This window comes from Urocampus carinirostris, chromosome 11 (genome assembly GCF_059441175.1).
Source record: "Urocampus carinirostris isolate Australia breed hairy pipefish chromosome 11, RoL_Ucar_1.0, whole genome shotgun sequence".
Classification (NCBI taxonomy): Eukaryota; Metazoa; Chordata; class Actinopteri; order Syngnathiformes; family Syngnathidae; genus Urocampus; species Urocampus carinirostris.
This window is the reverse complement of record NC_142359.1, coordinates 20,172,831-20,190,164: the sequence shown is the minus strand read 5'-3', so window position 1 is coordinate 20,190,164 and position 17,334 is coordinate 20,172,831. Positions and strand designations below refer to the sequence as shown.

General features: G+C 39.1%; 1 protein-coding gene across 5 annotated transcripts in view; it reads left to right on the top strand.

The window, feature by feature from the left end:
• Window positions 1–13,148, top strand: part of ablim2 (actin binding LIM protein family, member 2) — a 39,781-nt gene extending 26,633 nt beyond the window's left edge. For 2 of the 5 annotated variants that reach the window (XM_088347675.1, XM_088347674.1), the window contains exons 9-18: window positions 14–91; window positions 170–313; window positions 928–1,042; window positions 4,108–4,167; window positions 6,456–6,563; window positions 8,660–8,713; window positions 8,971–9,008; window positions 11,140–11,245; window positions 11,319–11,377; window positions 13,042–13,148. In XM_088347675.1, coding sequence (XP_088203801.1) covers window positions 14–91; window positions 170–313; window positions 928–1,042; window positions 4,108–4,167; window positions 6,456–6,563; window positions 8,660–8,713; window positions 8,971–9,008; window positions 11,140–11,245; window positions 11,319–11,377; window positions 13,042–13,125 — 846 coding nt within the window. In that variant the 3' untranslated portion in view covers window positions 13,126–13,148. The remainder of the gene's footprint in view (window positions 1–13; window positions 92–169; window positions 314–927; window positions 1,043–4,107; window positions 4,168–6,455; window positions 6,564–8,659; window positions 8,714–8,970; window positions 9,009–11,139; window positions 11,246–11,318; window positions 11,378–13,041) is intronic. The other 3 variants (XM_088347677.1, XM_088347676.1, XM_088347678.1) reach the window with 3 other exon arrangements.
• Window positions 13,149–17,334: the final 4,186 nt, after the last annotated feature.

Below are 17,334 nucleotides of genomic sequence, written 5' to 3'. Positions count from 1 at the left end.
TAATTGGTTTCAGGTAACGCGGGCTTCATCTGAGAGTGTCACATCAGTTCCGGCTTCCAGTGCCTCAGGCTCTCCAAACCGAGTCATTTTTGTAAAACCCTACCTGCGATTCAATTTAACTAGCAATTAGCTAGCAATTTTGTTAATTGCTTTTGTTTTGGATTGCCAGGCCAAGCTTGGAGAAGAACTGCTGGATTATAAGGATCTGGCAGCCCTTCCGAAGACCAAAGCCATCTACAACATAGACCGACCTGACATGCTCTCATACTCGCCCTACGTCAGCTACACATCAGAAGAGAGGCATTACGGCGAGGTACATTTGGCCTGGGCAAGTGACTTTCAGTGTGGGGAATTGTTGCCATGTGATAATAAGCAATGGTGGCCCATATTTCACATCTAGGCCTTCAGTGGTGCTACTTCTGACTCAATCCAACCCTCAAAAGCTATGGCTATAGAACACTTACTGCAGCTTCAGATCTTTAACTCTCCGTTCTTATACTTCCGTTACTGCTCCTTAGCGAATCATAGTTTGTGAAACAGGTGACATTACGCTATGCCCTCTAAAATGCACTGGCTCTGATTGTCTAAACCAACAGGTTTATCGTCACTTAATTTATGCCTAAAGGCCTGCTGAACTGATTGTGAAGGCCTCTGGGTAGATTTCTGACCCTGGCAACAACTAATGGCTTAAATATGATTGGGTAAATATTAAATATTAAAGCACACATTTGGAAGCAGTGCAACCAGGGGAGAAGCAATGGTAGAAAGCCGAGAATTTCAAGTTATTTAATAAGTTTGGATGTACAAAATATAAATAACATCGCATGAGTCAGATATTTTTTAGGCCAGCAGAGAAGGCCTTTCTAGCCCCAATGTGTTAATTTGATTAATGTTGATTCTTGATTCATCTTTGTGTTGTTCCACCAGGGCGATGCAGAGAAATCCCCGTGTCAGCATAGGCCTGGAAGCCCCAGTTCTAACAGCTCTATGGGGGGCTATGAACGTTACACTCCATCCCGTTCTCCTCAGAACAGCCGACCAGGTACTACATTTGGCTTTCCCTGTTTTTTTGTGATATCAGTCTCAGTACTACCAAATATCTCTGTACTACGCTAGTTTATAGCAAATAGAAAACCGTTGTCATATTGTAACGTGTTTTTTAGGTTATTTATGTTGCATTAGTGTCATCTGCGGGACACCTGTAGTAACAGCCGGTTTGATGTGCAATTTTTCATTATCTAAGAACCACTTTTTAACGTAAAATCGGCACTCTTAAATGCTACTACGGAACTATTAAATACTAGATAGATAGATAGATAGATAGATAGATAGATAGATAGATACTTTGTTCATCCCCGAAGGGAAATTCACATTTCCAGCAGCATCCCTGAGCTGAGAACAATCGAGAACAATCGAAAAATAACACGGGAGCTGCTGGAGTGGCTGCCATTCGTGACGGCGCCGGAAGAAAAGATTCAATTTGAATCATTTACAAACAAACAAACAATTGAATCATGTACAAACAAACAAAATATACGAATCTTCCATAGTTTACTACCTTAGTCTATAGCAAATTACGTTGTATGCATTTTCCATGAAAACTACGGTAAAAAAAGGCATACATTCCTAATCTTTCTATTGACAATGTTGATCGTTCTTTGGTTATTTATGGTGCATTGGTGCCATCTGCTGGAAACTTGCAGTATCAGCAGGTTTAATAGGCGGTTAAACCTTGTCCAAGAACTACTTTCATCTTAAAAATGCTGTTCTTAAATGCGACTATGGAGATACCATAACGTACGACTTTTTCTCAGTTTACTACGCCAGTTTAAAGCAAATGACGTAATACATATTTTCTATTTAAAATAGGAAAATAACATAAATAACAGTAAGTTCGATGTGCAGTTTAACATTGTCTAAGATACTTTTGACTAAAAAACGTGTCTCTCAAATGCTACTACAGAGCTACCAAATAGTACGAATTTTTCATAGCGAATTACAAAATCTACATTTTCTAAGAAAACCACGAAGATTCAAGCAAAATCAAGCAATGTTCATATTTCTCCTCCAGATGCTGTTGATTTAAATATAAAGTCTCGCTTAATACATTTCCATGAGTGCAATGTAGAGGAAACGATCTTTATTACAAAAGCTTTATAAAACCAATTGTCCATCACTATTATTAAATTGTAATCTCCAAGTCTGTTGATTGTTACAAATGTTCAACAGTTATTCATGCCAAATTTTACAATCAAGATATTAATTGTCACTACTTTGTTGTTTGTAGTTGTTTTAAGTGATAAAATCGTCTAAGAAGCACTTTCAACCTAAAATGCTGCTTTCAAATGCTACAAGGAATTTTTTTTCAGAGTCTAAAAATTCTCTTCATTCATTCTGAAATACCATTTTCTATGTTTGGCAGCTCTGGAATCATATAATCGCTTCATTTTGTTTCCCTTCTTGCTTGAACATTCTGCATTTAATTGTTTAGGACTGCGTTTTCCACATTTTGTGAATCGATATTTGACATTTAGGACCAGAAGTTGACTGCTCAGATACACTCGGGCCATTGCCGGATGGCATCCAATTCAACAGCTTGGCCAGGGCTTCCCCTCTTCCCCCCACACATCATCCCCAGGGGGCAAAGGGGCTTAGCAATGCTGCTAGAACCACACTATGGGGTGGAGGTAAAAGTGTGTCAATACACTTGAACCCGACCACATTGTCCATGCTACAGCAGAACAACTTCATCCCTTACTTTCGAGGTATCCCTCCACAGAAGCCTCACTCAATGCAGGCATTGGATAGTTTGCTGGAGTTATGGACAAAAGAGCATTACACCAAACAGTATTCCAGTATAGTAATCCTTTGTTTTCGCAGGGTTGCATTCAAAAATGCTCTTGTAATAGTTAAAACCCACAAAGTAGAAACATTCATTTAATTATTAGATATTAGTAACGAAATAACAAGTATAGATTTACTGATTAAAAACACAGAACACAGAATTGCAGTTGAAGGAATAAATGAATGGTCTTTACTGTCATACAATAGCACCAGGTTTGGGTAGGGTTACTTTAACTGGATTACTTTCAATTACTTTTGGACTACTCCAATACCAAATATGCTAATAAAAGACAAAAGAAACTAAATATGAATAAAATGACTAAATTTTGTGCAGGCTTGGGGAGTAACGGAATACATGGAACGGCAAAAATGATGTTTGCAAGCTGTTTGGATTTATTTTCATTTTGTTTCTGTCGCATTTTATGTTCGTTTTGCCGAGAAAGCTTACCACGTGTTGTGAGTCATAATTTTATTCATATTTAGTTTCTTACCCTAACCCAGCCCTGAATAGCACAACGGAATTTGAGAGCTTCTTATTTCAGTGTAAGAAAGCACATAGTCCCTCATCCCTTTTTTCCTTTTGGGTCTTTTATAATGTAATGATGTAATGTTGCAACACGCCATAAAATGAATAATAAGTGAGGGCAAAAAAATCAAGGGCTTTTGGAATGAATCCTGGCTAGGCGACAGGTTAGCTCAACGCCAGCTAGCTAGTATGACGCCATAAAAAAGGATTTCCTGGAATGCAACAAGATGCCGTCTTAGTATGCATCAATGTGTTTTTATAATGCTGATTAACAGGACATGTTCAGGGTGCTCGGATCCCTTAACCGGCAGGGTCATCGGGGTGCCACTTCATGTAGTGTGTCTTGGGCAAGTGTAGCCTGGCGGCATCCATTCCTCTCATCTACTTTTTTTATAACAATTAATCAAAAATAATAAATTGCAAAATATAAAATGTATCTGATGCAATAAACAACAGGAAAAACTTTCTATTTATTCTGTCTTTCACTACACAGCAGATTTGGTCTCTTTTCATACCGTCATTTATATCAGCTTTACCCAGAAATAGCCTTGACCATTTTGTTCCATTTTGTCAATGGTACCAGCAAATCTTCCATTGTCTGTACTGTATTTTGTTTGCGCTCCTGTGGACTTGACAAACAGTGTGCTGTGATGCATCCTGAGTTTTCACCCAAATTAAAATACATTAACTGTTTTTTTTACGCATGACATCCTAATAATCTCTTAATTATCTCTCAGGGTTCAAACTGGACCCCTTACCTAGGACTTCTTTGCATCTCACTTTCTCTTCCCTTAATGGTAAAGCACCTCTTCTCCTCAATGGACTGGTTAACTGCGTTTTGTGATGTTGTCTGGTATTTTTGGTTTTAATGAGTGAGGTCCTTTTTCTAAATGTCCTTGCACTATGCTCATCTTTGTGTGGATTTGAAAAACCTGTGCAGTCCCCTGCCATTGTGTTATGTGGAATTTCTTTCTGAACTTGGCCAACTTTCAATGTGTGGCCAGGCCTATCCCCCTATTCAGAAGAATTAAACATGATCCAACCCCCTAATCTGTATCTTATACTCAAAATCTGTTATGATCTCCAGCTCGATGCATAAACAAGAATCTGCTGTTTACAAGGCCGAATTTCTGGAACCGACCTTTCTGGGCTTGGTCGCGGACTAGTCTAAGTTTAGGAGTGGCTGTTTGAGGAGTAAATCGTTCTCGTTCCCAGATGTAACATCATACTCTCACACAAGCACCACAATACTCTTAAACAGACACCCATGCACAAACATTACTCTCTCCCACATGCTACTATACTCTCATAAACACACCACTATGATTTCACACACATATTACTATATTCTAATACACATACTACTTACTATACTCCAACACACAAACTACTATCGACTCACACACACTTATACTCTCTCACACACAAAGCAATACCACAGCCCCACACACACACATTTCTATAGACTTTTACACGCACTTTCATACTCTCTCACATACACTACTATTCTTTCACTATAAGAGTTCTTCACAACTAGTGTAATAATCACCTCACCTCTCAGTGTTGTTTAACTGTAGGTACTTTTGGTAACCAAGGCCATGCACACTGATATGCTGTACAGTTCGACATCAAACTGGATTTTCTCCCAGTATAGGAGTTTGTGTGAGAGAGGCTAGCAGTATATGTGAGAGAGTATACAACTACGTGTGTGACAGCATAGTAGTATGTGTATGAGTGTATAGTAATATGTGCAAGAGAGTATGTACAGGGTTAGTACAGGTGCTTGAAATCTTTGAAAATGCTTAGTGATTGATAATGCTTGAAATTGTTACCATGTTTCTCAAACAGTTTCCCTAAAAATGACACTGACAGTGCTCTATGATGGCTTCGCTTTGCCATTGCATTTCTTCTCCAATCGTGATTAATAGCAGCTGTTGTTAGTTTGTATGGCATTGTCTTATGAAGCGTCATCATTTCGACGCCCCAAGGAAAACACATGAATGCTACTTATAAACAGGGCACTCTAAAATGAATGTTAAAGCAAAGATTTCTTATCAATTATGGGCATTATTTATGGGCCATGCAAAAAAATTAAGACTGTGTTTCCCAGTGGTAGATAGAAATGGAAAGAACTTCCTGCAATGGAAATTGTAAGCTACATATAAATTCATTTTTATGGTATAATAGTCATTTCAACCAACACCTATATTGCGAGAGATTTGTCTCAAACGCTAATTGTTTAGATCCACAAATATATTCAAGATTTAATCAAGATCTAAAAATCATGTCTTGATAAATGCACTAGCATGAATAAAAATCACAGATCCACAAATATATTCAAGATTTACTCAAGATCTAAAAATCAAGTCTTGATAAATGCACCAGCGAGATTAAAAATCGCATATGTAAATTGAAGATATATTTGTGGCTCTGTAAAATACATGATATACACCGTATTTTTTCATTTATTGGTACTAGAGAAATTGGAAAATTGGCTTTAAAAACCTTTCAAAAGTGCTTGATTTGGAGCATGAAAAGGATTAGGAACTCTGATAGTATTGTGTGTGTGAGAGAATAGTAGTATGTATGACAGAGTATAGTAGTGTTTGTGCATGGGTAAAACTGTGTTGGTTTGAGAGTATAGTTGTGCATGTACGAGAGTATGATGTTAATGTGAGAGCAAGTATAATTTACTTCTCAAATGGCCTCTCATACCAGTTGTTTTAACAGCGATGCCTTGTGTGTCTTTGGTCTTTCGTGACGGTCTTTCGTGACCAGTGACTCCCATCACTTAGTCGTGCATGTGACAGTACAGGGGTTCTCAAACTAGGGGTTCCTGAGCTGTAGCGCAGGGTTTTGCAAAACCAGTTGCAAAAAGTGCATAACATCAATTGAAGAAACACAGGACCAATTCCTCAGACTAGTTCTCGGCCAATTAAAACTGTGACATAAATATTGCAGACCTGTTATCCCTGGACCCGTAACATTTTGAGTACCCTTACAAGAGTGTGGTGCATCCATTGAAGTCTTTGCTCGTAAGAAACGTCCACAACTGTGCTTACCCGTTTTCCATTCCCTACCCCAGGAAGTGAAAGTGGGCGAAGCACCCCAAGCATATCCGCCTACTCTGACGGTAAATCCCCATCGTCCACCTCCTCGTACGTTGCGGCTCCCCGCCATTTTCACATACCAGGTAGGAAAATAACACACTGGGAAAGTGCCCCCATCAAATGCCTATTTATGGGTTGGTTTTTATGCTCATAGAACACCTTAGTGCTTTATGACACAGGTAGTTGACTGTGTTGCATTTACAAATCGAATGCATGGATGATGTAGGGCATTTAGTGAAAGCTCCACTAAGGATTGCAAACTGGGGAAGTCTGTGATGCGTTTTTTGATGTTGGTGTTGTGGAGGAAACCAAATGTGGCTGAGACGTTCACCTTTTATTGTTCTTTTAAAAAAATCCAAATAAACAATTACTAGATTTTTGTGAGCTAAGTAACAAATAATGACCTTAAAGCAAAAGAACAGCAGGTCAACAAAGAAAGCACCTAATGTATTAAATGTAAGTTACAAAAGAAAACATGTGAGCACGGATTAGCAGCACTGATTTAATAACATACATACAAACAAATGCAGATGTCCTCAACTCAAACACTGATGGGGGGTGGGCGGATCGATCCAGATATCAATATTATCAATATAAGCAAGTATTTGATACAATTGTTCTTGGATTGATGCTTCACTCCTCAATTTCCTCAACGCGCAGCTTCTCTGTGAAGACAGGGCAGCCATTCTCTCTCTTACCAAGAGCCCTTGGCCACTTTTCAAGTTTATGCTTGAGTTATGGGTTACAGGCATACTTTTAGCATCCCTTCCTCCCTTGTCTTCTGCTGCATCCTGCCAAGCAAAAGTGTGGGCAAAATCGATGTGCACTCCCCCAACCAGGAGCTAAAAATGACAGGTAAACAGGAAGCGCACAATGGAGTGGACTTTACAGAAAAGGACAATGGGAGGTGTCATGTTTGTGTGATAAAGTGGTCTGCTGCTATTGAAACACCCAAACTGAAATAAACACATGAAAACAAAGAGTAAAGAGCTGGAACCAGAAATGTAAACATGTTACTGTTTCTGAACAAAAACCTGTGAATCTGTTGCCAATGAGAGTGAATTGACACTTGGAAGGAATGTATTTTTGTTCTCTTGTTGCAACGTTATCTAGTACTATATTTGTATTTTCGTTTCTCTCTGGCTTTGTTCTGAAAGAGTTGTAATAGAAATGTTTACGGACATACGACCTTGAGAACACCCAATTTCAGGAAGCTAAGTAGGGTCGGGCCTGGTTAGCACTTGGATGGGAGACTGCCTCGGAATAACAGGTGCAGTACATAAGGAATTTGGCACACGCTGTACACTCAGTGAAAATGAATTTTCCTAAGGGGACCAAATAAATTAATTTTTCATTAGTATTAAATATTTCTAATTATTGTTTTATACTAAAGTTTGCCATTCAGTCAATTTAACAACGGGGCGGCAGCAGCCCAGGACGTAAAGCACTCGTCTTGGGATCATGAGGTTCAATTCCCGTCTCCTCCAAAGTGTCTTTGGGCAAGGCACTGAATCCCCAATGCCAACGATAAGCAGGTAGTTGCCTTGTATGGCTGACGCCGCTATCGGTGTGTGAGTGTGTGTGAATGGGTAAGTGTGAAGCACATTGTAGAGCGCTTTGGGGAGGTCTTCATTGACTTGAAGAGTGCGATATAAATGAAAAACTATTTACATTTAAATTTTAAAATGAAGCGTTTTTCTTTGTGCTCTGTTTATCATAAGTATAAACTAACTCAAGGGAAGAAGAGTTCCATTATTCTCTGATCACGACATTTCCAAGCAAAAAGTATCGATATTGGATCAGATTGATACCAAAATATCTGTATTGCCCACCCAAATCCAAAATAAGGGATCCCCATAAGGACCAAAATGTACACACCTGCCTCACTTGAAAAATGAACCCTTAAACCAATAGACAGCGAAAGACCAGTTGCTAATGGAGCTTTCACTAACCGAAAGGAATAAACATTCACACATGGATGAAATGCAATATTTTTTACTTTGAAAATGAAAAATGCAATGCATTATTTTCCTGCTTTTCATCCCCAAATAACTGCTAATTCATGCTTCTTCCTCTTTTTCTTCCTATGTCATTCACACGCTGTCTCCCCATTCTTCTTTTGTCTTTCCTATGTTGTCTTTTGTTTGATTTCCTTCCTACTGCCTATTCCCATTTTCAGAGACTGAGGTCAAAGATAATCTGTATAGAAAAGCCCCCATCTACAAACAGCATGGTACAGTGCACTTCCTATTTAACACTTTTCTCTCTTGGTTCGATGTTTTGCATGCACCGTTTTTGCTCCTCATTCCTCGCAGATTATAAAGACATGCATTGGGTAAATGTAGAGTGTAAATATGATTTCTGTAATGTAACTCATAAGCAGATATTCCTACATTACTTGTGTAGATGCATTGAAGCTCATAAGAGATGAGCCATCTGGAAAAATAATTTGATGATTTTTAGAAGATTTCTTCCAAACTTTGTTTGCAGCTTCCAGGGCCTCTTGGCAGGATGGCGATGACGGCAAGGTGAGTGAATCTTGAATTTGTTTTTTACTTTTTTTAAGGTGTTTTTTTGTTAATTACAGTATTTATACAACTACTTCTCATAGTTTCTTATGAATAGCAAATGTGGTGTTGTGGCGGTTGTGGCGAGCTGTGTATTTTATACATATGAATCAATCCAACCATCAATAACAATTTTGTGGCAGCATTTAGTGCAGCATCGGCTGTGACACATAGAAACACATCAATAATAAACTCTAAATATTGCACTATTATTTCGGAATAGCTAATTTTACTTTTTATTAGTGCACAAAATCCATCCTCGTTTCTTTCCAGAAGAAGATTTCAATTACTCTGTCGCACGGCTCATCCTTGCTTCTTTGGTTCCATTAAAACTTTAACAAAGAGGGAAAAAAAATCTCTTCCGTTTCAGAAATGTAAGATCATTTGCTTTTGTGACTCATTAAATGCTCTTTGTCTGGTAAAGGCCTTTGTGTTTCATATGTACATGTCTTCAATTCCTGCACTTAATTTAAAGTAATCATATCCAATCTTTTAAGTCGCAGCAAACTAAAATAATTGATGATCACAAGTAAAAATTAAAACTGACAAACTTAAAACTTAAATCCTCATTAAAGCACAAGTGCATAGTGGTTGCTTGTAATATTCTTTATAAACATGTAGGCAAAATGATTCCCATTGTATGGTAGTACAGCGTAGTATTACGTAGTAATGAAAACCGCTTATCTACTGCTCAAGTGAAAAATAAAGCCGATAGTAGTACAGGAGTTGGTGCAAGACTTAGGAACAACGGCAGTACCAGCTTTGAGAAGAGAGCACCATCCCCTGATCTAAAACCTGCATGAGGGCAAGGAAAAACTCAAAAACCTCAACACGAGGAAAATAAAGAAACCTTGAGAAGGGGCCGCACATAAAGTAATCCGCCTTCCAGGATGACCAGGGTGCAATGAATGTTGCAATAACAAACAACCCACAGATATTGTCAACATGAAATATAGGACATTCATAAACTATAGAAAATTAGTGTGTTTCAAGCTAGTTTTAAACAGTTCCACTGAGGATTCAGATCGAATCTCAGGGGGAAGAGGATTTCACGGCACGGGGCCCGAATGGAGAATGCTCTTGAACCTTCTTGGCTCTTGTGATCACTAGTAGGCCAGCATTTTCAGAGGAAAAGCTCTGGACCGAAACATAGGGGGAAATTAATTCTAAAAGGTATGAGGGAGCAAGTCCATGCATGATTTTGTATAATACCAACAGAAACTTAAAATAACATCTCAAGCTAACAGGGAGCCAATGCAGGTTAGCTAAAAACAGGGTAATGTGATCGAACTTTCTTGTCTTAGTTAAAAGCCTCGCTGCGGCATTTTGTACTAGCTGCAGGCTCTTGATTTCGGACTTCAGGAGACCGGAGAGTAGTACATTACAGTAATCGAGACGGGATTTAACAAACGCATGGATTATAATCCCCGCATCCGACTGAAACAGTATAGGGCGAACTTTAGCGATGTTGCAAAGATAGGAAAAAAACTGTTCTAGTAATATTCTTAACGTGTGTTTGGAAGGACAGATTGCGGTCAAATGTGACACCTAAATTTTTGACTGAGCGTTATTACATATGTCAATATTCAATCACTTTTTGAGAACAAGTCACACCATTTTATTTGGGGTGGTTATTTACATAGGGATCCATGCATCCTCGATCGCCGTTGCCAAAAGTTTTTTTACGATACTAAGATGCGGTAGTGGGCTGCAGTTGACCATCCTCCACGCTGATTGGCGATAAGTGCAGAAATTTAGTGTAATTCATCCTTTCCGTGGGCGGACATCCTGGTTTCCAACGAGAGAGCTGCTCCACCAGACCAGCAACTTCGACCCGTCCGTGCAAACTACACAGATTTTATCTAAAACTAACTACCTCAAAGCCCCGGTTTAAGTTCATTCTGAAGGGAATTTTTTTTTCTGTCCAGCCCAGAAAAAACTCACTACTTTTGGTCCACTGCCTGCTGGCTGGGGACCCCTAATGTAGTTCAAATATTTCAATCCATGTCTAGCATGTTTTCTTTTTTTATTCCCACCAAACTATGCATTTGTTCTTTTAAATATGACAATATCTTTGTTCGTACCTTTTTAGAGGGGCAGCTGGATGATGAAGAGCGACATTGATGGACATATGGGCCCTGAAGACCACAATCCGTGCAAATCAACTTGCAGTTTGCCAATGAATACTTCTCGACCAAGTGAGCAACATTTTTTGTTTGCTGTGACAATTAAAATGCACTTAATAAAATCGTGTATTCATATTTTCATCAGACTTTCCTCATAACAAATCCGCGTCTTTACCTGGTTACGGAAGGAACGGCATCTACAAGGTATGATACCAAAACATCTATTTAATAAGAAGCAACAATTGATTATTTATAGAAATTTGATATACTAGAATAGGCAGCACGGCAGTGCAGTGGTTAGCACGTGTGTGGGACAGTTCTGAAGTCATGAGATCGAACCTCCTGTGTGGAGTTTGCATGTTCTCCCCGTTCTTGTGTGGGTTTCCTCCGGGCACTCCGGTTTCCTCCCACGTGCCAAAAACATGCATGTCAGGTTAATTGACCGGTCCAAATTGTCCCGAGGTGTGAATGAGCGAGTGAATTGTCTGTCCCTGTGTGCTCTGCGACTGACTGGCAACCAGTTCCTGCCCACTGCCGGAAGATAGCTGGAGTGGGCTCCAGCACCCCTGGGACCCTACTGAGGATAAGCAGTGCAGATAATGGATGGATGGATGATATACTAGATGTACATTTCTTCACACCTCTACATAGAATTTTTACAGGTCTGAAAACTGGTGCAAACCTCGTCTTAAAAGAATGCCGGGCAAAGCCTCCTGGGACATTTTACCTTTAGTTTGAGTATTGTTGGTAAATTCAATTTACCTTGCACCTTTCTTACAAATATACAATCAAATCCCGTCTAAAACATCCGTCTTAAAATAAAAAGAAGGCTGCATCCTATGGAGGATTTTGGTTTGAACAATTTTATTGACACTTTTGACAGCAATTAAACACATTCACAGTTTCATTATATCTTGGAGGACCTATCCTGCCTCATGTTGAGTTAAATGTATAAATAATTAAATACGTTCAAATATCCATCCATTATCTGCAAAGCTTATCCTCGGTAGGGTCGCGGGGGTGCTGGAGCCCATCCCAGCTAGCCAGCCGGTTGCAGGGCACGCAGAGACAGACAACCATTCACTCGCTTATTCACACCTAGGCACAGTTTGAACCCGGCCAATTAACCTGACATGTTTTTGGAATGTTTCTTGTACTGTATTTGTGAATATTTTACTCTCATGGATTTACTACACTCACGGATATGAGAGGACCACGGTTGCACATTATTATTGAACACAACGACTTCGGTGAGCTACTCCGGCGATATATTTTCCCTATATCTTGTTTCAGACTGAACACGATGTTTCTGTGATAAGAGGATGGAATGGAGTGTCTATTTTTAAATTAAACTCAATTCCAAGTGTTTATTGTCATATGCACAGTAAAGTTGCGAGCGAAAAAGAAAATAGAAACTAAGGAATGGTTGGCATTTCTTGAATCCCAAGACTTTAACCTTCCGAATGATATTTGGAACAATGCATTTGAGTGACATCGTACGGACACCGCATCCGCACGTGTCTACGACACGTATTTGCTTCTTTGCAAGCTTTCGGAATGTTAAGGGGGTAATAAGTTGGACTGAACTATCTGACTGTTATGTCGACGTTCCCATTGTAGCGCCTTATAATCCAGTGCGTCTTATGTATGTCAAATATAGGACCAAAAACTATTTTTTCGGGGTGCGCCCTATAACCCGGTGCGCCTTATAGTGCGGAAAATACGGTAAACAAGTCTAAATTTGAGCATGCGGCCTTTCATCAGGTGCGCTCTTTACAGTATTTACAAAAAGATGTGTATACTTTTGAAACCACTTTCTCACCAATTTTTTACTCAAGATCTCACAAACGATTACTTTTATTTGACAGGCTAGTGAGATGGCTGAAGATGAAGTTGACCCTGACTCCCAATCATGGGGAGGCATGAGAGGTAGGATTTCTATGGCTCTGTGATCGGGAGTCTTAACAATATTGTTGACTCATGTGCATTTAATGATACAAATTCTCCCTTTTTTCCTCTTTGGTTGCTCAGAATACAAGGTAGGTTTAGACTTTTGGGAGTATGTTTGAATAATTACTGAGCATTGGATTCAGATTATTGATTATGATGCCTTCAGGTGTATCCTTACGAAATGCTGGCAGTGACCTACCGAGTCAAAGTGAAGCTTCCCCGAGACGTGGATCGCACTCGACTGGAGGTGAGTCCAAAGCTGGGTCGGCAAACATTTGGAGTCGTATTGGGTTCAAATAAATTGGCCAAGTTTTCTCATTTGCGTGTATGAATATGAATACAAATTCATGAACACATTTACATGATTAAATATTTTTTTATAATAATAGATTTGATGAAATTGGTTTTGAAAGATATGAATAAGATATGAGGTACCTTTTTAAGCACTAAAAATGGTACTTAGTTAGGTCAGTATTATTGTAGAATTTGGTTGCATTTTTAAGGAGTTATTATAGTATTTTGTAGCATTTCTGCGATAAATCTTTTTGTAATATTTCTTTATGATTTTTGTGGTGTTTCTTTTTTGGGGGGGTAGATTTTTGTTGTGTTACTGTAATAGGATTTGTGTGGTATTTTTGTGGTAGTAGTAGGGTTTTTGTATTATTACTGTCGTAGTATTTTTATAGTATTACTGTTGTATTTTGTCAGATTTTGGTGGTAATTCTGTAGTAGGATTTTTCTGATATTTCTGTGTAGGGTTTTTGTAGTATTTCTGTAGTAGGATTTTTGTTGTATTTCTGTAGTATTTTTATGTATGTATTATTGTTGTATTTTGTAGGGTTTTTGTGGTATTTCTGTAGTAGGATTTCTCTGATATTTCTGTAGTAGGATTTCTTTAGTATTTCTATAGTGGGATTTTTGTAATATTTCTGTGGTAGGATTTTTCTGATATTGCTGTAGTATGATTTTTGTAGTATTTCTGTAGTAGGATTTTAATTGTATTTCTGTAGTATTTTATGGTATTACTGTTGTATTTTGTAAGATTTTTGTGGTATTTCAGTAGTAGGATTTTCCTGATATTTCTGTAGTAGGATTTTTGTAGTATTTCTGTAGTAGGATTTCTGTTGTATTTCTGTAGTATTTTTATGGCATTACTGTTGTATTTTGTAAGATTTTTGTGGTATTTCTGTCGTAGGATTTTCCTGATATTTCTGTAGTAGGATTTTTGTAGTATTTCTGTGTTGGGATTTTTTATTTTTTTCCGTAGTAATATTTTTGTCTTATTTCTGTAGTATTTTTGTGGTATTACTGTTGTATTTTGTAAGATTTTTGTGGTATTTCTGTAGTAGGATTTTCCTGATATTTCTGTAGTAGGATTTTTGTAGTATTTCTGTGTTAGGATTTTTGATTTTTTTCTGTAGTAATATTTTTGTCTTATTTCTGTAGTATTTTTGTGGTATTACTGTTGTATTTTTGTAGGATGTTTGTGGTATATCTGTATTATAGTATTACATTAGAGAATTAAGGCAAACTAATATCTTATTAGGTCCCTGTTTTAAGCACTAAATTTGAAATGAATGTAGTTTATTAGTAATTTTGTAGTATTTTTGTAGTTGAAACAAAAAAGGACTTACCGGATGGTCCCCCTCCCCCCAATCTTCACCCCTCCCCCTTTGTTTTTGATTTTACAGTATATTCTCATTGTATATTTTTTGTTCCACGACGGCTAGGTGGTAAGCGCGCAGCTTTATTATGCTGAGGTCCAGGGTTCAATTCCAGCTAGCGCAGCCTCCCTGTGCCGAGTTTGCATGTTCTCACCGTACTGGCGTGGGTTTCTTCCAGGCATCCCTGTTTCTTCATACATTAAAAAAAAACGTGTGTCAGGTTGATTGTCCCTAGTGAATGAACGAGTGAGTTGTCTGTACCTGTGTGCCTTGCAACTGGCTGGCAACAAGTTCAGGGTGTCCCTTGCCCACTGCCCAGATGATGCAGGGGCAGTAGCTCAGGAGGTAGAGCGCTCGTCTTGGGATCAAGGGATCCCAGTTTGAAACCCGGCTTGCCCGTGTTACATGTCGAAGTGTCCTTGGGTAAGACACTGAACCCCTAATACCCCCATTAAGCAGGTTAGCGTCTTACATGGCTGCAATACAAGGCCGCTATTGGGAAATGTGAAGCACACTGTAAAGCGCTTTGGGAAGCCATTGACTTGAAAAGCGCTATATAAATGCAGATCATTTCATTTCATTCCATGCCTGGGATGGGCTCCAGCACCCCCGCGACCCTACTGAGGATAAGCGGTGTAGATAATGGATGGATGAATGGATGGTTTGCCCACCCCTGGCCTAAATGTACATTTGCTCCGAAAATACCCAAATCACAACTTTAGCAGACTTTGACATAGAAATCCGAATCCATCTGCTGACTTTGTCTTTCTTGATTTTGCAGAGACATCTGTCGCCCGAAGACTTCCAGAAAGTGTTCGGGATGACCCTGGATCACTTTGACCGTCTCCCCCTGTGGAAGAGACACGACTTGAAGAAAAGGGCTCGTCTTTTTTAGACCGGAACCAATCAGTGGTCAGCGTTTGCCGCCCCTAGTTCAAAAAGCTTTCTATGTGCAATACAACGGGAATTGTTGGATCGGCGACCTTCTGGATAAGCTGCATAATGTTTGCATGCCCTGTGCTCGTATCACCACCTACACGTTAACGTCTGCTTTAAGCTTCTTTTCACGAGCAAGTCTCCTAAAAACCTTTTTTCCTTAAATGCCCTAGAGCAGGGGTCTCCAACCTTGTTCAAGCTGAGAGCTAAGTCTTGTTAGTAATCAGTTTGATATGCTTTTCTAAAATGACCACTTATCATGTTATTACTATGTCGTTACTAGGTTATTACCAGGTTAATTATTGGAAGTAGGTTTAATCAGACTCAGTCAACCACCCCAAAAGATTTACTGGAAAATTACCAGTGGTGGGCTGTGCATTTCACACATAGGGCAATCTGATTTAGTGACATGTTAGTAGAATGAACCGACTCTTTGAGTGTAATTTTCCATTTTATTTTAAGGAGTTGGGTGGAGGAGAGTTGATTTGGCCGCACGCTCGGTTCTCTGGGCCCGACAGCGCTGGACGCCCCAGCTGATGACCACAGTCCACTCGGGGAACTGGCAAAGCAGACTTCGCGAGAAGGGGAGTGGTAGATGCTGAAGGAAAGTTAAGAAAGACTGTATGAACAGAGACAAAGAAGAACAATGACAGGTGCATAATAAGAGTCAGCCAGAGAGAAGCTCAACCCAACCCAAACATAATGATCAAAATTTTAGGCCTGGTCTTCCCTGATATTCGGTTTGGGCTTGGGTTTAAGATCTTACCTCTAGGCTGAAAGTTGCGGACAAAACCTTTTCCTGCTTGCGAAAGCTTGCTTGCCTGAACCTTTCGCTATTGAATCAACACAACAATACATTTTCTGGTGCAGCTAGATCTCTTTAAGTTTAACGGCTATTGGCACAATTGCTTTGGTATAGAACCGCCCCCAAACCAATCGGAATTTGTGAAGCTGTTGACGTTTTTCAAGGTCCGCTAGCAGGCCCTGACTCTCCAACGTGGAATATAATTACCTAAACGAACAGCTTCATCAAACACTATGGTACATGGCTTTCAGTTTTTTTTTTGTGAAGGCCTCCGGGTAGATGAGTTTAGCAGCAACTAATGGCTACAAATGTGGTTAAATTCTTGAATACGAAGGCACATACCTGGAAGAAGCCCAACCGGGGAGAAGCAATGAAAAAAAAAGATACTTTGGAATTATTTACTAAGTATTTATGAACAAAAATATAATTAACATCACATGATTCAAATATTTTTGGGTCCAGCAGTGAAGGCCTTGCAGGCCCTGACGGCCCACCACTGAAAATCACAATGACCCAGACCTGGTGGGCTATTTTCAGAACACGTTTGCGGGCGTCTTAGCTGTTGGAGACCCCTGCCAATTCAAGTTTCCCATTTTCCTTCAATCAAACCTGTTTTTTTGTTTTCCAAGTCTCCTAGAATCACATTTATTTCTCACAAATTTATAATTATGCATGTCACATTACTTTTTTTCCTATTCATATTTAACTTTTTTTCTGATAGGAATTCCAAACTTGACATCCCAAATTTCGAATCTGCCCAAAATTGGTGTATTTCTTTGCATTACAAGACGACTTTCCTTGTTGTA